The following is a 23778-nucleotide window of genomic DNA, read 5'->3' on the forward strand; positions in this document are numbered from 1 at the left end:
ACATATGCAGATGTTTCAGCTTTGGTGATCAGGATGAAGAAACTGAGTGGCATCCAAATATCTCTGATGGAAAATGAATCATGGTTTAAAGCCAGGAGTGATCTGAACTCTGGGAAGAAATGGTCAACAAGAAGAGCGCTGTTATATCGTGAGGCTCAGACTTTTTTCCTGCATAGCGGCGATATTTATCACTGAGTCACCATGCTATAAAAAATTGTCCTCTTTGAAAAAACAAAACAAAAAGACTAAACAATAAAGCATTATCAATGCTTTAGTAAAGGAACACAATTTGGTTTGTGTGCAGTTTTTACTTGAAGCGAGGCTCAATAGGAATTTCCTCGCTGGTGGTTGTAAAGTGATATTTATGAAAGGATCAACAAAGGCAGTAATGAAAGACACTCGGTGAAGCTTGTTATTGTTACAAGTATTGGCATGATTAAATTCATCCAAGGCCATCACTCTTGAAAATGCATTTGAAAGCAAAGTCAAATCTTATTTTTCATTTGTCTCCGAGAACAGGACAACAGTTTCACTGATTTAGTTTCACTATCATTGAAAAGGCTCTGACTGATCTTCAAGCTCAAAACAACACCCCTATTTGGGAGGTTAATACAGATTTCCAGGTTATACAGATAAATGATGTCTAATAAAATAAAAGCCTGAAAAAAGAAGAGGAAAGAAATATCTAAACACTGAGACTACTTGGCAAAATTGGACAAGCTTTAGGGGTTGCAGAAGCTTGTTGTTATACCCATTTGGCAGTTTAAAATGGATTTGAACTTTGAACACCATTCAATTACGTATTTTCATTTCCTTTTATCTTATTGAAAAAGAAGACATACACTGGTGCTTTCCAGAAACAGAAGTCAGAAGGGATAGAGTCATTTTTATCCATATTTAAAACAACATTTAAAGAGCTATATGACAAATAAAGAGTTACATAAATGAGGAATGAAGTAAACCACATGAAAATACCAAAGATGCAATCCTGAAAACACACAAAGAAGTAAACACAGAAACTCTACACCTGGTATCGAAAAAATCTCCCAGCTTTAATCTTTATGTTACAATCTAACACTAACCAATCTGAACTTCAATCTTGTTACCAGATCATCCAAAACCAGAGGCAGACTGGTGCTAACTATGTAGTGACTTTAAAACAACAACAACAAAATTACACAAAAAAAAGTAACGACAGAAAACCTTTCATGCCCACATTCGCACTGACGGGCAGTCTGGAATCAGCAATAAACCTAAACCCAACTAGCTGGATGTCTGTGGACTGTGGGAGGAAACCCGATTACGCAGAGAGAACCCACACAGACACGAAGAGTCCACACAGAAAGGTCTCAGCCAAATGGTGGATTCAAACACAGGACCTGACTGCTGTGAGGTAATATTGCCAACAACCATGCCACCATGGTGACATACAACTGACAAGTGACATTTGGGGTTTAAATGTTATGGTATACAGCAGCGGTCCCCAACCCCTGGGCCACAGACCGTCCGTGAGTCGTTCGGTACCGGGCCACGAGAGTTGAGGTTCAGATGTGAAATTTATGGTTTTCATGGTTTTTATCGTTAGCTCAGATTCCCTGGGTCTTTTCCCGTGTTGTAGTTTTGTGTCTTATTTTGAAGGAAATATTTACGTGTTACCACAGCGACCAGAAAGTATTAAGGGGCAGAGAGGAGGACGTTACTCTCAATGTTGTTGGCGCATTTCAGGAGGACACTGCTGATAAAGTTACACAATTACACAGCGAATTCCTGTTTATTATTATATTTGCAGCATACCACAGTTTTTGTCTTGGTTGTATCATTTTATTTTGGTGTATTTATCCGCATCACCTTAAAGGCCGGTCCGTGAAAATATTGTCTGACATTAAAACGGTTCGTCGCGCAAAAAAGTTTGGGGACCGCTGCTATACAGCATCCAACTGGGCACTAAAACTCCTAAAGCCCCACCGACTCCCTCAGTGTTTTCTTGGATACATAAAAATACAGCTTCAGTGCTACGACAAGCTTTAAAAGTTGAGAAAATCAATGTCAAATCTAAAAGAACCACGCGGTCAAGGTGTCCGCGAGTATATGTAAAAGGGATGAAAGGACTTGTCAGAAAGGCATTTCTTTCTTCTTTATGAAACTCCCCACACATTGGGAAATGCATAAATCCTGAGTGGGGTTACACAAGGCTGACAAAAAAAGGTCTCCACCTCCACCATAATCTTCTGTATGTCTCATCTTTGTAACCTGCAAAATGACTTTGATTCATTACGCGACAATTTGACAACCTTGTGACACTCAACTGAAAAATGAGGCCATTACAGTACAAAAGGAAGATGAGCAGATGTGAGAAGAAATTAAGAAGGCGAAATCAACTGCAGGGCAAGGCTCTGGGAGGGGGTCCATCCATCAGGGCCACACGGGAGAGTGGAAAGCGATAAGAAGCAAAAGAGAAAACAGGACGGCACAGCGAGGGCAACAAATAGCAAACAATTGATCATACTGGCCTCTTTAATCTTAACAAGATTTTTGTATTTGAAATGTGTGAAGCAACAGCATAAATGCTTCTTCATCATTCTTCATTCTTTTGTTGTTTCTCAGAAACTATTGACTGTCTTGTGACAAATTAAAGTCACCTCATGTTTGACCCCTATAGTGAGCTGATGTAGCTCTGGTTCGCTGGCTAGAGCAGAATATCTGTAAATCAATACAAAACTGTTCTGAACAACCACTTTTATCCTGTGAAGAAACACTTCTTGTGTTGATGGGAACAGCCTCGTCCAGGATAACAATGTCTCCACGAGAGCTCACTCATGGGTTTAATGACTCTGAAGATGAATATAAATCATCGATTTCACTGGTCTTCACATCATTAAACGCCTATGGGAGATTTTGAACAGTACGCTCCACCTTCATCATCAAAACGGTCTCTATTCCTCCACATGCAAAAATAGTGGCATGTGGCACATTTTACGCCATAATCTCTCTCACTCCCCGTACGTTTGCCCACTTATGTATAGCAAAGCTGTTTCTCTTACCTGTTCCGCAAGTAACGCTGCATTCAGTCCACGAACCGTATTTCCAGTAGAAAACTGACAGCGGGGTGTTGTTCTTTTCGGAGACATTTTGACTGATGGTGTACTCGTACCTCACTCCTGGATTGGCCTCCTGAAAGAGAAGCTGTAACACACGAGAGGAGAAATAAGAAACGTTTCATGGCAACAGAAAGTGAGGTGCAAGGTAGAATCGAAAATAGTTATGCTGAGTGGTGAAATTTTACTTCCCTCACCATCTCTTATTTGCACAGCTATAGACTATTTCCAGTGTCAACAAAAATTATTATAGTTACTACATTTGCTTATTTGGAGCAGAACTGTATGCAGTTTAAAGACTTGAAAGTAATCAAAATGCAAAGGACTTTGTTTCCCAGCCTTTTCATATGGGAATAAACAGAGTCTTTCTCTATGACTTAGAAAGGGATAATGCATTTAAAACCGTGGGTTTACTCATACCTGAATCCACAGAAGCTCTGTAGTGGGCCCTGGAGATGTCAGGTTTTCAAGCTGTCCGGTCCTCTCATAGGTGAATACTGTTCCAGCAGCCTTGTATTCTCCATTCCACTGGATCGTCCAGCCACCATTCAGGAAATACTTGCTGGGATTGTCACTTCGGAGTGCCAAGAAATTTCCAGCTGCTCCCAACTCCTCAATGTGAATGTCCCAGGCTCCCTCTGGGATCAGTCCAATGTCTACATAGCCTAAAAAGACGTGAAATTTTAGTGAAAGAACAATCTTTGTGAAATAGAAATACAAGTATTCTGATAAGATAAGATAAGATAAGATAAGATAAGATAAGATAGAACTTTATTAATCCCTCGGGTGGGTTCCTCTGGGAAATTCGATTTCCAAAAAAGCACAGCACCGACAGAAGTTACAGAGTTATACACACACATATATATAAATACAGAGACAATATAAATAAAATATACGAAGGGGATAAATAGAATAAATAGGAATAAAAATAAAAATACAAGTGAATTGCACATTTCAAGTATTGAGTCTATTGCACCGTTGACTATTTACAAAAGTATTGCACAAAAGGTATTGCACAGTGAGGTGAAGAGGCACTACAGCTTAGTTGTTAGTTGATACGCGGTGTTTTAAACGATGTATCCACAAAAAAGACATTCAAAAATGTTACAACTGTAAAAAACATACTATTTTGGGAGGTTATAATCTGTTTTTTCTCCCACAGCAAAGACTTTGTGGAATAATATGTTAAGACAACAACAAATAAATCCTGAACTCTGAAACAGAAACAGCTCGACTCAGTTTACCCATCATCCCTTTTGATTTCTTACATCTGTTCTTTGTACACATCTTTGTGATATGTCAAAATAACTTTTGTGAGTAGGGTTAATGTAAAAAACAGAAAAGAAAACAACATACCCAGCCCTTCACTCTCTTCAAATGTTTTCCTCACAGTTGTACAGGTGGAGCCGTTACCATTGCACACTCCACAGCGATCCTCTACAGCAGTGGAATCTATCACGTAATCACAGCCTATATTCTGTTAGAAACATGCCACAAAAATGATCAGTATCACGATAACGGACATTATGTAGCAAATGTGACTTGGTGACCCTTTGAACTGTGGTAGTTCCTGTTACATCGCTTTCTAAAAGCCAGAAAAACAGCAGAGGCTGTCTCATGTACCTTTGACTTGTTTGGAGTGGGCAGATGATGCAAATGAAGCTCAAAGTAATCCTTAATATTATAGTGTAGTATTTATTTATTTACTTTTTAGGTTGGGTTTGCTGGATACTGTACTCTGGCATGGTGCAAATGAAGGCACAACATGTAATCCAGATAAACAAAAGGCAGCAGTTGAGCTGCATCAGGTGGTTCTCTTACTTAAGTCCATGTAAACAAAGTTTGACTTTGGTAAAAGAGCAAACACAATAGCAAGAAAACATGGCTATTTTTAAGCATGCATTATGCAGAATTGCATCTATATAATATATTAAATAATATATCCATTAATGTTTAATTACATCACTATCTTGCTACCTAACTTATGGATTTAGCTGCCAAATCAATAAACTAATTTTAACTGTGCATTTCAATAGTTTTCTTAATTATGCACGTGCAATGGCAGAAGGCTATTCAATTCTATTTTATTCTATTCTAAAGTTAAAGCTAGGCAAAATAGCAAATAAATAGATATTCATAGCACAATAATACTACTGAAAGAGTTGAAAGCAACAGAAAACTGAGTACCTCAAAGTTGCATTTATATACAATACTTGAAAAAAGGTATGTACTTATTTTTTAATTAATTAATTTGACCAAACTTAGGATGGGAACATGCTTCCCGTGGTGTTCCTAGTGTTACGGCCCTAGCAGGGCCTCTCTCTCTCCTGAGGGTGCCTGTGTGGGCGTGTCCCACTACCTCCTACCTGAGATGCCACCTTTCCCTCCGGCGCAGCTGACTCCCATCAGCAATTAAGGGTATTTAAGCCCAGAGCTCAGAGTGCCATTTGTGTGGGTACAGCTAGTGAGCTGAGTGTTTCTGCGGTGTTTCCAGCTGGTGAGCTGTGTTTCCCTCTTGTTGTCCATTTTCCTGATTGCTCCCTCTAGGTATTTAAACCCTGTGTTTCAGTGTGTCATGGTCGCGATCTCCCCCCGTGTTGTAAATAAATAGTTTGTTGTAAATAGTTGTGAATGGGTTTGTCAATACTTTCGTTATGGGATACTTTCGTTTTGGGATTTTGGTGGAGAGCCTTAGTGGGGTTTTTTTTTCCTGTGGGGTTTTTTTTTTTCTTTATTTTTACTTTTTTCGTGTTGCACTCCGGTTGCCTAGGCCGGGGTGTAACATATGGGGGCAAGTATTATGTGAATAATACTTGCTTTTTATGTTACGGAGAATTAATTTTTTTGAATCAAAAACCACAAATGGGTCATCTTCGACAAAGAGAGTGTGGGTGTGTGACAAAAATGTCACGAAGTCAGAGACTGCTGTCCACTCGGTACCCAAATAGTGTCTGTTTCAATGACTGGCATTTTAGCCCAGGGCGATAGGCAAGAACAGGCTGCTATCTTAAGATAACAGCCTCCAGATTTGTTTCCCCGTCTTTCCTTCTTTCTTTTTCTATTTTTTTTTTTTTAATCAGCATGCTTATTGTGACCCAGAATGTCAAATGTACAAAATTCGCCAGCGGAGAAAACAAGACGAGCACCAACTCAGTTTACTGCATGAGCGACAAAGCACAAACGCAACAGAAGAAAAAAGATTCCCATCAATCAATACAAAGTTTTTTCAGTCAAAAGAAGAAACACCTTCAAACCTGAGGACAGTATATATATATATATATATATATATATATATATATAGAGAGAGAGAGATAGATATAGATAGATATATAGATATAGATAGATATAGATATATATATGTATAGAGAGAGATATAGAATGCCTTGTATTGCTTTAATACCTTACAAATGCTGTTGATGCATATATCTCGCTTTTTGTTGCCTTCATAACAAGGCGTCCCATCAATGACAGCATCGCGCATCTTCTCAGAAAAGTTTTCATTCAGTGGACGGCAGTGCAGCTCACAGGGGTTCACTGTTTTCAGAGAGAGAAGCGGTAACAAAGTGTTGGCGTGAAAATGGAAATTTAAAAAACAGAAGCAACAGCGGCTGACTCAAATTTAATCCGCTCACCCGTGTTGATGACTGCCTCCCACTTGTAGAACTTGCCCTTGTATGGCTGACTGTTGAAGTGACTACACTGGATGTCCCTGAACGTGGGCAGGTGATGAAGACAAGGTGTGGTGTTACAGATCTTGTATCTCTGTCGCTCTCCCAGACAATACTTCCCTCTGTACCTAGGACTACAGAACAGGGAACAATGTTATTTGAATGCTTTTGTACTTTTTTTTTTTTTTGAACAAGCATAGGAAGCATTTGTCTCTGAAGCACAGAACCAGTAGACAAGCAGCGGGTAAATTTAGACATTACAAAGGCCTATTAGAATAGGTCACATAAACATGTGAATAACAATTATGGGTTCGCGGCATAAAAAGGAAGTTTATACTTTTATCTAATCACCCTAAGATCGTTCACCTGTCCAATTTTATGAAACAAGCAGTCAAATGTACAGAATATACTTTTTCAAGCTGCACTTATTTGCATTTTCACTGCCAGGCTTTAGCAGAGCTTCAAATATGTTTCTCAGTTTTGGTGAATAGCAAAAACATTGCATGTTTAAATCTTTGCAATGAAACTACTGTAAGAACTGGGGTTCTGCAGTTAATTACGTTTATCGTCTATCGGAATATTACATGACATCATCCTTTGCTGACATTACAACATTTGCTGACATCCTGTTGACATATTCCAGTTATTGGATTTTCAATTCCACAATTACATATTCAATTATATATTTAAAAGAAATTACGCAGCTTAACCCAGATCACCTATAGAGCATGAAACTGATCTGCTGCACATAGAGAGCTTTTAGATCAGCTATAAATGCAAAACTACAGGGCGGGCCATTTATATGGATACACCGTATTAACATGGGAATGGTTGGTGATATTAAAGTCCTGCTTGTGGCACATTAGTATATGTGAGGGGGCAAACTCCTCAAGATGGGTGGTGACCATGGTGGCCATTTAGAAGTCGGCCATCTTGGATACAACTTTTGTTTTTCCAATAGGAAGAGGGCCATGTGACACATCAAACTTATTGGTAATGTCACAAGAAAAACAATGGTGTGCTTGGTTTCAACGTAACTTTACAATAAATACACATATTATAAGAATTTTATATAAAACAGTTGCCTGCATATGAATTTTGATAATTATATTTTATTTGAGTTCAAAAATATTTTTTACTTTTACAAAGAAAAAAACAAAATCGCTCCACCATGTATTTTTCCTACTTATACAGAACTAGTCTTTGCTCGTCTTATGTGTAGGGTTGAAAAGTCACATGCCTTCACCTTCAGTTTCACTCTGCCTCACTGCCCAAACCCATCTCAGGTCAAATAAGAGCTCAAAGCCTTAACATCAAGACTTTTCTACATTTCGGTATCGAACCGGATCCTTAAATCACTTCACAGAGTTCAGAAGTTGTGTTTACTCTGCAGAGTCACACACAGATCTGCCTGTACGAGCTCATCCTCACCAGAATGCGATCCAGGTTTACTGCAGCTACGCAAGGTTACCTACAGGATCTATGTGTGCACTTAGCCATATGGCAACAGTATAACTTCAGTAATTAGTTACAGCTGTTAAGTATTACTGACACAGAGATCTGACTGATGAGGATCATTGTTGTAAATGTACGCAATGTACAAACAACCGCTACAGAGTTACACAGCAGGTGTCCACACACTGAGTCCTAACATTTAATGCCATTAACATGAAAATATCCTTTTGATCTTAATACAACTAATTAAAGTAATTTTTTCTTGTTTATTTTTTTTGTTCAAAGTCAGCATTTGGAACAAGGATTATTGTTTTATTACTGTGTAGCATAACCAGATATAATGCATGACCTCAATTAATCTAAAGTAACTACTACCCTAATAATAAAGGCATGCATATATATCCAGTATGATGTATTGTTTGGATTCTTTTGTTCCAAATTAATCCACAGAAGGCTACAGGAGAATGAAAATGTATGAATTATTGCTGCTACTTTCATTATTTACACATCAATCAAATTACACTGTGGTGTTTTTTTGTTATTATTTTATTTTTTGCTCAGAATCGGTTCGCCTCTTCATTTTACTCATTACTGTCTGAAAGTGTGTCTTCTTGGTAAAAACAAGCAGCACTCTGTTTTACAGGACTCTACTAATAAAAACATGATGTAATTTTTTTAAATAGTATTTTTTTGGGCATTTTTGCTTTTGTTGGCAGGAAAAATCAAAGAAAGAATAGGAGGAAGACGTGCAGGCAAGAGCTGTGTTATAGCCGTGCGGCATATAAACACCTACAGCTTACTTTAAATTTAATCAAAGGATCAGTGTTTGTGTTCTTTTCTTCTACAAAAAAGGAAAATATCAGGACTGCATGCACTAAATAAATATCTAGGAGTCTTACACTGGGTTATCACACTCTCTTTCAGCGCTCTGGACACCAACACCACAGGTCCTCGAACAGGCTGACCACGGGCTCCAGGACGCCCAGCCGCCATTTATAATCTCAGGGTAATATCCAACTGCAACGCACTGCCCACCAAAGCACCACTAATGACAAAGGACACAAAAGTTTCATCATTAAATACATGAGCACAAAAGAAAGAGTTCCATTGTTTTGTTCTGGTAAGATCATAAGACAGTTTGAACTCAACATTTTCAGTTTTCTCTTGTGTATTTTGTCTTCTAAGTAATGCGGATGATGGAAAAGTGGGAGTACTCTTGCTCCATTGATTTAGTGTTATTTACTACATTGAATATGACACAAGATGTGTCAGTAAAAAAATTCACGCGTATAGCTTTTACACTCCTTTCTTTGAGGAATAGAAATTTAAACAACTATTTGCAGGAATGGGCGTTGACTTTCTAAGGATGCTTCACCAATCAGACTGTCCTGTTTCCATATGTTGACTCCAATATTCTCAGTCAAACAAAGATACAAATCAATACTGCAAACAGAAAAGACTACCCAGATACAAAACTCTTCTTCCTAGATATAAAAAACTGATAGTTGTCAACACCAATATAAGCAATCTCATCACGATCATCTTCCTGTCTCGGTCATGAGAGGAAAAACTCACTTTGTCCTCCCCACAACTTGTTCCATCCACAGCCCCATCCAGCTTTGAGTGGCAGGTTGTTCCCACAGTGCACCACAGAGTGCTGCATACATTCTGGAAGAGCAAATAAAGATTAATATCTCACACCCACAGCACTTTTTTTTTGCTTGCTTTTCATATATTTTTAGAGTACATCACACAAGTAAATACTGTATAAAAATAGTGGACAGGCATAACTATTGCATTTTACTGAAAATGTTGCATGTAAGAATGTTGATTAATTTTCATATTGCCTTGCAGATAATGCGTGTTTGATGCTCTTCTATGAGTAACTGGAGTTGCTAGCATCTTATCTTATATGCCAAATATCCATATTTTTAACTGTAGTTCAAAATAATATTATTAATAACGATAGCCACTCATAAAGCTTAATGTTTGCTCTTGCTCTGAGTGATAAGATGTGTCCTCTCTTCAGACACGGCAGATCAGATGAGGATTACCGGCTGCAGCTATCCAGCAGGGATGCCTGATATCGACTTTTTCTAGAAATGCACCACAGTGCCTTATATGAACGGATTTCTATTCTTTCACTCTGTCATCCATTATGCATCATATACTTCTGAATGAATTTACAATACCATTACTGAGAGTTAACCTGATGTCCATGTCCTGACTTTGTCTTAAAAAAACCCAAAAAACTAAATTATAATTGACTTATTAAAATATGTTTGTTTGCCTGGTCCAAAAACTAAGAACTCTTAATCAGGTGGCTCGCCCAAGCAATCCTCAGAACTCCAATGTTGATCAGATATAAAAATCAATGAGCCTTAGAAATATCTGGCTGATCAACCCTGATTTCAGCTAAGCTGAACATCCCCTATAGCGACAGCATCATATTTCCTGTACAAACATGTTCAGCTTCACAGCCAGCCTCTGACAAGTGAGTGTGTTCCCCAGAATTGTTAACTCTTCTGTAATGCTGGTCATGCTGTATGCTCTGACAGTGTGAAAGGAACTCTGACCTGCATTTGCACAAATAATCAATCCAAAGACCTACAGAGGTGGAAATTTATAGCTGATAACACACCAAAAGGTCAAAAATATCTAGGAGGTCCCCGACTGATTGGTCCAACTGTCTTGACCCTTTCCCCTTTGCATCTCTTGACATTTGTGATGAATATGTGGACAACACGATTATGATGTAGACATTTCTGAGATTTCAGCTTCTGAAACACTCAGGTTCTTACCTGGTTAAGTCACAGTTAAAACCAAGGAAAGACTAACAAAGGCATGCATAATTAATTCTCAACACAGAGATAAACTTCTAAGGGAAATGGAAAAGTGACAGCGACTGATAATCCCTTAATGGATGAAATTTGAAAGACTTGCGCTTTCAAAAATACAACCTGGATTAGAATCCTGGACTTCGCCACGTTTAGCTTTCAGCATGCAATGTCATACAAAAAGCGCAGAGAGTCAATACAAAACCCCCCCCAGCAACCTCTCAAATTATTCAATCTGTCTGAATCGAGCAATATATGTAATGTATATGTATGTATATGTCTTTATCTCAAAGCAATTGAGACTTCCTTGAGAATGACCCGAACTACTTTGAAAGGTCTAAAAACCCAAAACCTCAAATGTGTGATGCCAGAACAGGTTTGATTTGCACCGCACAACTAAAACATTTTTTAAGGAAACATTTAACTCAAAATCAAGTACAAGTGACAAATATTGTGCATTTTTGTGTGTGTTGATATCGTATAATAAACAAGTATGAATTTAATATTTAAAAACACAGACCATTTCATGCGTTACGTGGCCCCAGATTCCTCTAAATATACCATTTTATAAACAGCAGTCATTCCATGAAAAGTCTGTCAGTGTTAACATTAATGCATGTGATTACAAGAAAACTCAGGGCACTCCAAGAGCTATGTAAACAAGCTGTAAAAAAAGAAAAGGGATTTGTTGAATTTTCATAACAGTAGGCTGTAGGTGTTGTAAATCTCTAGGCCTCCCACAGTCGTTTTTCCAGTCAGGATGGCGCTTGTAAAATCCACACACTTTACTGCTCTTGCATTGTTCGTATAAAGAAAATGCATGTGTGTGGTCCTCATCTGTCCAGTCTTTTCAAGAACCTGTTGCTTGAGGCTGTATAGGATTTATTTATATGTGTTCCCAGACATAAAGAACAGCAGCCCTGCTAAACTTTGAAGGACTCAAATAATACATCACATTTATTTTGCACAAAAAAATCTCCCCATGAAGAGCTGTTTTTTTCTTCCTCTTTGTCAAAAAAGGTGGGAGGGAAACAATGCCAAGTGAGTGCCGGACACACAAATGCCCAAAGGAGCAAGACTTCCCTGCTGGCTGGATCATTTGCTGCATGTCATTCCACTATTGTGTCTTCATGTGTTCCCTGACTAAATAAAAGCATAAATGTATTATTTTCCTTACCAAAGTTAGATAAATTGGCTTTACCGGTGTTAATGAAATAGAAAAATATAGCACTTGCTGTGGTTCTAAATTAAAGGTTAAAAAAACAGAAGCAAAGTACAAAAAGCTCAAGCCATTGATTTTCAGTCCTTTATAATTAGCACACCTCAGCCTCGTCTCCCAGTTTCCCCTCCTTATGAATGGCTTCTTGACAGCCTCCCTTCCACTGAGACCATTTCTGGTGAGGCTTCAGTGAACAGTAGATGGATAAATTCAAGAGCCAGATGGATTTCTCAGGTCTATATAAATAGACTATATAAATAAAATTGAATTGAATTGAGGTCCTGTGTCAGGTCTTTTGTGAATTTGTTCCCATGTCTCAAGAACAAGACTACATTGTTCATCTACTGTAGATATTTTTTTAGGCCTTCCACTTTATTTTTTCTCCTCCAATAGTCCAGTTTCCTCAAATCCTTTTAAAGACCCACTGGACATCATGCAGTGATATACCAAGTTCTCTGTTAGGTTGTCTGTTATGCACAGACAACACTGGTTCAGCCTTTGTATACTTGAATGATTCATTGGTCAGTGTTAAATAACTTAAGAAGCAAGGAAACCAAAACAAAAGGTCAGGTCAGGTACAAACAGAAGAAGGACTCACCTTGTCTATGCACTATCAGCGACACACTATGTTAGATTCAGTCTTCTCTTCTTTTTGTAGCAACACACTACTTTCCTGCAGTACAATACTGTTCAACTGATGCTCACGAGGGTATGGTACCACGGTGTGCTGCCACACTGCCTTTATGCAGACAGAGGGGTTTGTAAGTAATCCAGAAAAGTTGGAGTGCCTGTAGGAATTAGTAGCGCCAGTTTTCAAGGCTTGATCAGCCTCCATTGCTGCAGAACAGATTTAAATTGTTAACATATTTTGCGTTCCCTGAAAAAGGCCTTTTTGTATGATTCAGAAATGTAAATTATTTTGAAGTTTTGGAGCTTTGAAGCTATTCATTGGACTTGAACGACTTGATTTGCAATAAATAACTGGAAAAATTGAGGTGTTCCAAAACTTTTGACCGGTAGTGTATGTATGTTTACACAACGTAAATGTCGTGGACACAAAATTAAAGCAGCCACATGGAAGAACTCAATAAATATTAAACTGACTGATACCACAGTTATTTTAAAATGGCTGTTTAGTCCATTTAGATTAGTTCTTTAGGCTATTTTTTCGCCTTGTGTGTTATTAAAAGGTTATAACTGTAATCAACACATTGTTATTTCATTGTACTCAGGGGAATGAGGTTAAAGAAACGCAGAAATTGGTGCAGAGCGGAGAATGTTTTCCTTATATGTTCTCTTAGTTTAATTCAAGCCGACAGACAGTTCTGAGGAATGGCCAAAGATATTGCCAAAGTCAGTTTATGTGGGGTAATATTTTAAATCACACTATTGTGGTTTAATGTCCTTAAAATTTGTCAGAAATAAGACAGTAAAACCAAGGAAAAAGATGGATGTATAGTGCATAGAAAAGAAACTCATGTCAAGAAAGAACAGAAGATCTAAAAGCTCTTACTGAATCAGGGAACAGTCGTTAAGGTTTTGGGGTTGATCAAAAACATCATAAGAACATTTTTAAGGATTACGGGACAAAGACTATCATTTAATTGTGTAATTTTAGAGAATCTTACATCCATGTCATCACAGAGCAGGGATCCTGATCCATACTGGAGCCGACACTGATGGACAGCACTGTACAGAACGCCGGGAAGCACCGTAGATAGAGACAACCTATCCTTCACCGGGGCATCATCGAGGCACCAGCCCCAGCCACGGCTGTGAGGGAGGAGGAAGGTAGAAGTTAGAGAAAAGAACGAAATGATTGCAGTTTATAAAAATGTCAGCGGCTGTGGAGTATAGTACAACTTTTCTGATTTCTTTATATAGGTGACTGAAGCAAATGTACAATAACAAAGGCTACATTGGTTATTACTAAACCCTGAGGGTTTCATTTATTGATTGTTTTTAGGAAACAACATGCCGAACGTACAAATTTTGACAGGTTATAGCTTTAAAAACTTAATGTGGGAGTAACACTAGCCCTTGCACAACTCAGTGGCTATACAAATACCTACAAACGACAACTTAGATGAGGGCACTGTAATTAAAAGGCGGAAACGTTTCAGAAAACCACAGTTGATACACAGCTACAAAGCCCATCTGAATATAATAATCAACTGCAGGCATATATTCTCTGCATGACATTTCATTCAAAAGAGCATTTCTCTTTCCCACTCCATCCACAGCTTGACAATCAACGTGCGAGTGTTTAATTATGTGATTACAGCAGTCAAGTATAATTATAGACTCCAACAGAAAAATTATTTACAGGCATCACAGTGTCAAGTGGAAGATGAGGAGAAAGATAAGTGATTTGGTTTACTTCGTCCTGTATTTTGTTTTTAGTAACACAAGAATTTCGAGCCCCATGAAGGTAATGCAAAGAAGGATGCTCAGAGTAAGGTCATCTTCCTCTACTACTCCTTGTTACGACCCATCTAGGGCCAGGCCATAACATGAGCGAGGCACTCGCTTCCCCCCCAAGACCCAAGCAGTCACACGAAACAAATCCGTTAGATATGAGGTGATTTATTTACAATGTGAATAAAGAGAACCAAAACGGGAGTGTCAACACTTCAGGGTGAGCCAAGGCCAAAACAATAAACAAAACAAACCTACACAAATCCCGCACCCCTGACCTTACCAAAACAAAGTCAAAAATAAAGACAGAGTCTGACCTCCTTAACTAACTCAAAACAGGAGAAAACGGGTGATCAAAAGAAACGGCAGCTCACCCCTACCCACTCCACTTCCACAACTTTCAAGCGTATACTGCAGCCAGCGGCTACCACAGGACTACTGCTGGGTGATGAGGAGAAACGCGAGGACCTCTCCCGCTGTAGCACTCCAGACTCCTTTTAATGGGCGGGTCCTCCAGCTGGATCCAATCACGCCGGGGCAGTATATCCACGCACCAATCGGAACAGGGCCCTGGCACAGCTAAATTAACATAGAAAAAAAACACAACACCTGCACAAACAAACACATGGACATACAAGTTCGTAACACCCCCTTCCATAAGAATTAAACAATCCTCCTATTGTTTAATTCCTGAACTACAAAATTGCTCTCGACAGGGCGTCCGTGATGACATTTTCCGTCCCTTTCTTATGCTTGATCTGCAGGTTGAAGTCTTGCAAAAGAAGGGACCAACGCATAAGTCTCTGATTTGAGTTTTGCATCTGGGAGAGAAATACCAATGGGTTATGGTCAGTGAACACTTGAACAGGGATAGAGCTGGATCCGATATACACCTCGAAATGCTGTAGGGCTAACAACAAGGCAAGGGCTTCCTTTTCAATAGTACTGTAGTTCATCTGATGTTTGTTGAATTTTTTTGAGAAGTAACAAATTGGGCGATCCACGCCGCAATGGTCCTCCTGCATAAGGACAGCTCCTGCACCAGCCGCACTAGCGTCAACCTCGAGCTTGAAAGGGGACATGAAATTTGGTGCCGTAAGAACAGGGGAACTGCACAGTAATGCTTTCGCAGACTCGAAAGCAGTCTGACAAACAGGCGTCCACACAAAAGGCTTCACCGGACTGATCAAATCGGTGAGAGGAACGACAACAGTGGCAAAGTTCTTACAAAAACCTCTGTAATAACCACACATTCCTAGAAATCGGCGCAGCGCCCTTCTCGTTTGTGGGACTGGAAACTCAACGATCGCCTGTATTTTCGCGGTCACCGGCAGTATCTGTCCCTGACCCACCTGTTTTCCCAGATATGTGATGGTGGCTCTGCCAAATTCACATTTGGCTAGGTTTAGTGTAAGCGAGGCTTTCTGAAAACGGCTGAAAACGAGGGAGAGTGTTTGTAAGTGGTCAGACCAGGTGGATGAGTAAATGACAACATCATCCAAGTAGGCATCGCAGTTATTCACGCCCGCCAGTACTTTGGCCATAAGGCGCTGGAAAGTAGCGGGTGCATTACGCAACCCAAACGGCATAACCGTGTACTGGAGAAAATGATCTGGCGTGACAAAAGCAGATATTTCAGAGGCTCTGGGAGTTAAAGGTACTTGCCAGTAACCTTTTAACAGATCAAGTTTGGTTACAAAAGATGCCGATCCCACTCTATCAATACAATCCTCCATTCTAGGAAGAGGAAATGAATCAGGTTTGGTAACAGCGTTAACTTTTCTGTAATCATTACAAAACCGAGGAGTGTTGTCAGGTTTTGGTACTAGCACACACGGTGAACTCCATGCGCTGGCACTCGGAAAGGCTAAACCGTGTTCTAAGAGATAGTCAACTTCCTTCTGCATTATCGCTCTTTTCACTGGGTTCACTCGATAAGCATGCTGCTTAATCGGTTTATGTCCTTCCACGTCAATGTCGTGGCACAGGACAGCAGTTTGACGAGGATGGTCAGAAAAGAGTGATAAATTATCCTCTATCAGATCAGTGATGTCAGCTCGAGTGGGTTCAGACAAGTGGACTAAATATGTTTCTATATCGTTTAAGATCTCCGAATTTTTCAATCGGCCGCTACCCAGCGCTTCACTTTTCTGGAGTAGCCCGTCATCAGAGGGTTCATAAGGAGAAACAACACTAGCGGCGCACACTGGAGACGGCGCACCCGAAGGACTCCTCGAGTGATACGATTTTAACATATTAATATGACAAACCCTAGACTTTCTCCGGCGGTCTGGGGTCTGGATCACATAATTGTTGTCACTGAGTTTCTGTTCCACCACATATGGGCCAGCGAACTGAGCTAATAAACTGGACCCTACCACAGGCAGCAACACCAACACTTTCTCTCCCGGCTGAAAACTTCTACGAACAGCCTTTTTGTCATAACGAGCTTTCATTTTTGCCTGCGTATGTGACAGATTTTCTCGAGCTAACTGACATGCAAGGTGAAGGTTTTCCCGAAGTCCGCTAACATAATCCAGAACATTATGCTGGGTTTCAGAAGTTTCTGATAACCACTTCTCCTTCAGAAGGCGGAGGGGACCGCGGACCACGTGTCCAAACACCAGATCCATCGGACTGAATCCCAAGGATTCCTGAGTGGTTTCTCTGACGGCAAACAACAATAAGATAAGATAAGATAACCTTTATTAGTCCCACACGTGGGAAATTTGTTTTGTCACAGCAGGAAGTGGACAGTGCAAAAGTTATGAGGCAAAAATTAGAATACAATAAGAATAAATACAGTACACAACTGTACAGAATAGAATAAAATAAAATACTATATACAGTAGAATAAAATAAAATAAATATACAATAAGATAAAAATAGAATACAAATACAATAACGGCAGACCCAATAACGGCAGACCCTCATCCCATTCTCTATCCGACTCTGCGCAGAACTTGCGCAGCATAGCTTTGAGGGTTTGATGGAATCTCTCCAGAGCACCTTGACTTTCTGGGTGGTATGGACTGGATTTTACATGTTTTAGGTGCAACTCCTCCACAACCTGTGCAAACACTTTTGAAGTAAAATTCGTTCCTTGGTCTGTTTGAATAACCTTTGGAAGCCCGAAAGTAGAGAAAAACTTAAGTAGTGCTTTTATCACCGGTTTTGCTTTCAGCGTGCGTAGTGGAATTGCCTCCGGGAACCTTGTTGCTGAACACATTATTGTTAGTATGTATTGGTGTCCGGATTTAGTTTTTGGCAGGGGACCCACACAATCCAATATTACTTTTTCAAACAGCTCACCTATTACTGGAATAGGATGTAACGGAGCAGGTGGGATGGGTCTATTAGGTTTCCCCGCCATCTGACATGTGCTACAGGTACGGCAATATGCCACCACATCAGCTTTCAACTCTGGCCATAAGAAGTTGCGCAACACCCGATGATAAGTTTTGTTCACCCCAAGATGTCCAGCCATGCTGGCATCAAGCGCTAAGCTAAGCACCTGCCCTCGATGTGGCTTCGGCACCACCACCTGCGTAGCACCAGGCAAACCACACCGGTCAGAGGACCACCTCCTCATAAGAACTCCATCTTGCACAAAATAAGAAGTGGGAGATTCACTTCCTGCACTCTTAGCTGCAGATAGAAAACAGGGAGCCAGTGATGAGTCATTCTGCTGAGCAGTTATCAATGCATCCCTATTCAATTTCTCATCCAGCTCTGGCATCAGTTTTGTTACATCATTTCCGCTTCCTATTCTGCCAATCTCACGGCTGGGAGATTTTCTTTCGTCTAGCGTCGCCATAAACGTGTCAGCAACATCCACAACATCATCAAATTTGCGCGATTGCGCACGAGTAATAGCACAAACAGGAAACACACTTGATAAAGGGGCGGCAACATCAGTGACAGAAGAAATAGGCATTTCCACCACTTCAGGCGGTGGAAAAACTGTTCCCCCAGCCAAGTCATTTCCTAGAATAAATGAAACCCCTTTAATAGGCAACTGGGAACTCACCGCAACTTTAACATGCCCCGTTTTCACTGGCGAACGCAAATGTACTTTGTGTAACGGCGCCCGAAGAACGCTCATCTTAATTCCCCAAACCAACACATCTGAATCACAAGCAGTTTTATCTGACAATGGCAGTACACTATCCAACATAAACAACTGATGCGCACCTGTGTCCCGAAGAATAGTAACAGGCACTTTATCCCTCTCTTCTCCCGTCACAGAAACAAAGCCTTTCGTGATAAATGGTTTAAAACGTGGCTCTATTTCCACATCCGCATGGTGCAAATCACGGGTGAGAGTGGAATGCGATTTAGGCAAAGGGACAACTTTGATGAGACCTACGCCCGCTGGATTTTTAGAGCCTTTGCGCTGCTCTTTCCTCCGGAGCGCAGGACAGACAGCGATCAGGTGTCCGGGTTTGCGACAATAAAAACAGTCGCGATTAACACCATCCTCCTGTCTATCTTTCAGTCCTATCTTTGGTGACTTTATTTTCCTTTCCTGTCCCACCCTGATATTCTGTGAGACAGCGGCTGAAAATATAGTTTTGTGGGTGAGAGTAAACTCATCAGCCATCACTGCCGCTTTAGCAAGTGAGGTCACCTTTTGCTCATTCAGATAAATGACTACTTGGTCCGGCAAACATTTTTTGAATTCCTCTAACAAAAGAAGCTCTTTCAGCCCCTCGAGATCCTTTACTTTACTGGCCTGCAACCATCGTTCAAACAAGCGACTCTTTTCACGGGCAAACTCCACAAATGTCTGATTGGCGGTTTTTTCACACTTCCTAAATCTTTGACGGTAGGCTTCTGGGACGAGCTCATATGCCTGCAACACAGTCTTCTTCATGATGTCATAATCCAGGCTATCTTCAATTGATAAACTGGTACACACCTCCTGGGCTTTGCCAACCAGTTTGCATTGCAACAGCAGCGGCCAAAATTCCTTCGGCCAGCTTAACGCGGCCGCTATACGCTCAAAAGCGTTGAAATAGGAATCCACTTCGGCCTCATGAAACGGGGGAACCAGTTTAACGTGCTTAGTGATGTCAAAACCTGTTGGGACAGCGGTGGACGTACCAGGATGACTAGAGGCAGATGTGGAGGGCTTTCGCTCCAGCTCCAAAGCTCTGACACGGAGGTGCATTGCTTGTACCTCAAGCTCTTTAGCACCTCCCTTATACGGAGGGTCAAACGGAGATCTTCCGTAGACCGCCCCGCCAGGGGTTCCCCGGCCGTACCAGACCCAGCTGCTTCAATCTTTGCCCCAGCAGCATCAGAGTCCGCCTCGGCTGCATCAGAGTCCGCCTCGGCTGCATCAGAGTCCGCCTCGGCTGGTAGCACGTTAACAGGCCCTTTGGCATCCGGCCCCGGCTCAGCCTCCGGAGCCACCTTCACACCCCCGCCATCAGGCTGCTCTACAGCTGCCTTCGGGGCAGGAAGGATGCCTCGCTCCACCAGCTCTGCACACAAAGCGTCCCTAACCTCCGCTTTGCGGGCACCATAGGACACTTGAATATCATAACAACTAGCAATAATAAGCAAATCCGCTTTCCTGCACTTCACTATTTTATCCCATGAAGGCGAAGTAACAAAATCATCCAAAGAAAACTCCATAATTCCACACACCTACCACCCCCACACCCAAGAAAACCGCCAACAGACCAAACACACGCGAAAACCCACAGAAAAAGGCAGAGGACGAGCCCCCAATTCATGTTACGACCCGTCTAGGGCCAGGCCATAACATGAGCGAGGCACACTTTAATGGGCGGATCCTCCAGCTGGATCCAATCACGCCGGGGCAGTATATCCACGCACCAATCGGAACAGGGCCCTGGCACAGCTAAATTAACATAGAAAAAAAACACAACACCTGCACAAACAAACACATGGACATACAAGTTCGTAACACTCCTCTACTAGTAAGTTTTACACTTACTAGTTTTCTACTAGTTACTAGCAGATCTACTCAATCGTCTCACACTGGTTTCCAACGAGCAGAATGAGAGGTTCACATCATATATGTCCAGCCAACAAATCTTGCATCATTTTAGGAAACTCTACTTATCCTAACCAATCACTAAAATATATAGAGCTTGAACACTTGGCAACACTTGGCCTATGTTAGCCTGGCGATGGCGCTAAATAGCTAATTGATAGTGCTCCTGTCAAGCTTGTTGGACCACGTGTTCATCAAAATCCTGGTTTAAGAGTGTCGGCCAAGGAAAAAAGTTGTTTGATGTACGGATGAATCACTTTGATTCTTTGGATCTGTCGATTTAATTGACCAGGACTTTGATCTCTGCGAAGATAAAGTTGTGATGATGTTAAGTAATGTGAGCTTTAGCTACATCTATGGTCAAGCTGCTAAATAACTGCATTTAAAACTGCATTTCCCAACATTCATATACTGACACTCGAAAACCAAAAATAACAGTTCTGCTTTAGTGAACCCAAAAGAGTTGTCCTGCATTGGTCTTTAATGCTTTAATCAAAATGGTAATAAGCATGTGAACTGGCTAATGAGATTAAATGGTAAATGACTGGTACTTATACTTTTCTACTCCAACTGAGCACTCAAAGCACTCAAGAGAGTCAAACAATCTCATGTATGTGCAGTAGCAGAAAAAAAGAAAAGAAAAAACATATACACAATAGAAAGATGAAAAGTGGCCTCTGTCACATTACAACAAGTAGTTTCATTCAGTCTTTGATGTCTCCAGAGTTGCTGTCTTTACCAACCAGTCAGGTTGCAGCTTACATCAAAGTCTGTCCAGATTCATAATAAATTTAGCTGTTTTCACACATGCACTTCAGGCTTGAACTTTTTCAGACGTAACCCTGCTTAACTGCACATGAGAACATGAATGAGTTTTAAGTAACTTGGTTCCTGCGTGCTCTGCTCAGGTACCACCCCCCATAAAAATGCAGTTCAAGTCCTGTAAATCTGTGAAAGGGCAACACCTGGACCTAGTTGTGGAAAAATACTCTTTGTACATTACAAGTCAGCGCTTGCAATTTGACAGAGGTCACTTGTTTTTTGCCCAGTATGAGTAGAAAAGTGCTACAGAGGCAGCACCCCATTTACCATTTAATCACAGTTTTAGTGACACATGCTTATTATCTTTTTAAATTAAAGCTTTACAAACAAGTGAAGGATGACAGTTTTGGTTATTTACTTTTGTTATTTTTGATTTTCAAGTGTGTTTCCAGGCTGCATTATTTAAAAGCATAACTAGATACATGCAGCTAAAAATCATGTTACAAAGCTCACATTACTTAACACAGGGCCATCATAACTTTATCTTGATGGAGACTCTTATTTTAGCGCTAATAAAACACCAGCTCTTTCACCATCTAGAACTTTTAAGAATTCATAATTGAAAACAATGTAATTGTCAACAATCCAGTGTCCATATATATATATATATATATATATATATATATATATATATATATATATATATATATATATATATCCATCCATACACTGTTATGTGTGAGCTATCTTAGGGCTTCTTTCAGCAGTCTGGACATTTAAGCGAGGCTCTGTTTAGTAGCCCATCTATGTGATTATATCAGTCGTTAGCTCAGTGTGACCTTTCACTTTCTACATGAAATGACACCTACAGATCAGACCTCTGAAGCAGTGCGAGCTATGGAGGCCTGCTGGGACAAATGAAGCTATATATACAATAGAGGCTTTGTCTTTCAGTCAGCGGCAGAGACGTGGCAGAGAAAAATGGGGTGAGATGGGTAGAGTTAAGTGAATAAAATGGAAAGAAAAATAAAACCTCACGTTAACCATGATTTAATGCATTGTGGCTTTGAGCACAATGCTAAAATATATGCTAACACACTATAGTCAAAATATTGCAAAATACATATAGGCGAGTTTGTTTTGATTAAAACACATACTGACTGAACTAACTGGAAGTGCTGGTTTTAAGTGGTTTTAGACTTTTTTTCCCCACTTTAAACTATCTGTCATAAACAGACACACAAATAAACACATAACTCATATAAACACACAAACCACTGGCTTTTGTGCCGCAAACTCCCACAAGTGTAAATATCACCGTGAACTCCCACAGTGGAGTCAAGAAGACGATACTGTCAAGTAGCTGAACACCCACTAAATGAATTCCAGATGCTCGGAGCAAAGAAACTGGGGCAGTTATGGTGAAATATTTCAGACGTTCAGCACATGTGCTGCTGAAGCAAGAATCAAGTCTTTGATGGTAGCAGCTGTCTGTACAGCTGAGAGACACTGGCAGACTGTAGTGTAAAAGTAGCCAGATGGTGGAACGTATGATGGGGTATACAGCCATATACTGAAAGTTACACTATTGAGTATACATTGTTTTTATCAAATACTATTATCAATAATTTAATAATATTGAGTATAAGTTAATATTGGCAAGACAAGCCCAAAAACTGCACAGTTCAACAGGAACATTGCAAAACTGATATCAGTACATGATGTAAAAAGCTCACTAAAGACTGTCACAGACAGAAATGTCTGTTTCAAAATCCATTTAAACAAAGCGTTGATTCAAGAAAAAGAAGTACTCTATTTAGGCTTTTACTCAACTTCATCACATATGAATTACTGACTGTCCAGTGAGCTTTAAATGAAGTTAGAAGTCACAGTTACTAGTCCTGGGTCACTATTTGACTATCAGATGTAGAAGAGAGGTGGGTTAGAGGGCCTTTTTTTAATGTCAGTCACTAAAGTAAGTGGGCGGCATTAACTGTGCTGCTGAACTTAAGGGGTTTAACAATGAGGTGGCCATTGCCCTTCAATAGAAATAATTTTCTAAGATAACATTGCCACAGTAATAAAAGCATTCAGCAGTGAAGAACAGCCTCTCTTCTGTACTAATGTGAAAAGCCATTATTACCCAAAGGGCTCTAATGTTAAAGGTCATTTGAAACAGTGTTATGTAACTTATTTTCAGTGTATCTTGGTCAGGAAGTTTTATTTTGTAGTGATGGTTTAGTTTTGTGATCTGCTAATGGTTCTAGATGTTGGTGACAGATGACAGCAAACAGGG

General features: G+C 40.2%; 1 protein-coding gene across 2 annotated transcripts in view; it reads right to left on the minus strand.

The window, feature by feature from the left end:
- adamts7 (a disintegrin-like and metallopeptidase (reprolysin type) with thrombospondin type 1 motif, 7) overlaps positions 1-23778 on the minus strand; it is a 79874-nt gene that overhangs the window by 25606 nt on the left and 30490 nt on the right. For both annotated transcript variants that reach the window (XM_026162719.2, XM_080307157.1), the window contains exons 9-16: positions 13903-14047; positions 9794-9886; positions 9118-9263; positions 6728-6897; positions 6496-6629; positions 4452-4572; positions 3516-3760; positions 3042-3183 (exon numbers count right to left, since the gene is read on the minus strand). In XM_026162719.2, the coding sequence (XP_026018504.2) occupies positions 3042-3183; positions 3516-3760; positions 4452-4572; positions 6496-6629; positions 6728-6897; positions 9118-9263; positions 9794-9886; positions 13903-14047 (1196 nt within the window). The remainder of the gene's footprint in view (positions 1-3041; positions 3184-3515; positions 3761-4451; positions 4573-6495; positions 6630-6727; positions 6898-9117; positions 9264-9793; positions 9887-13902; positions 14048-23778) is intronic.

This window comes from Astatotilapia calliptera, chromosome 1 (assembly GCF_964374335.1).
Source record: "Astatotilapia calliptera chromosome 1, fAstCal68.1, whole genome shotgun sequence".
NCBI lineage: Eukaryota > Metazoa > Chordata > Actinopteri > Cichliformes > Cichlidae > Astatotilapia > Astatotilapia calliptera.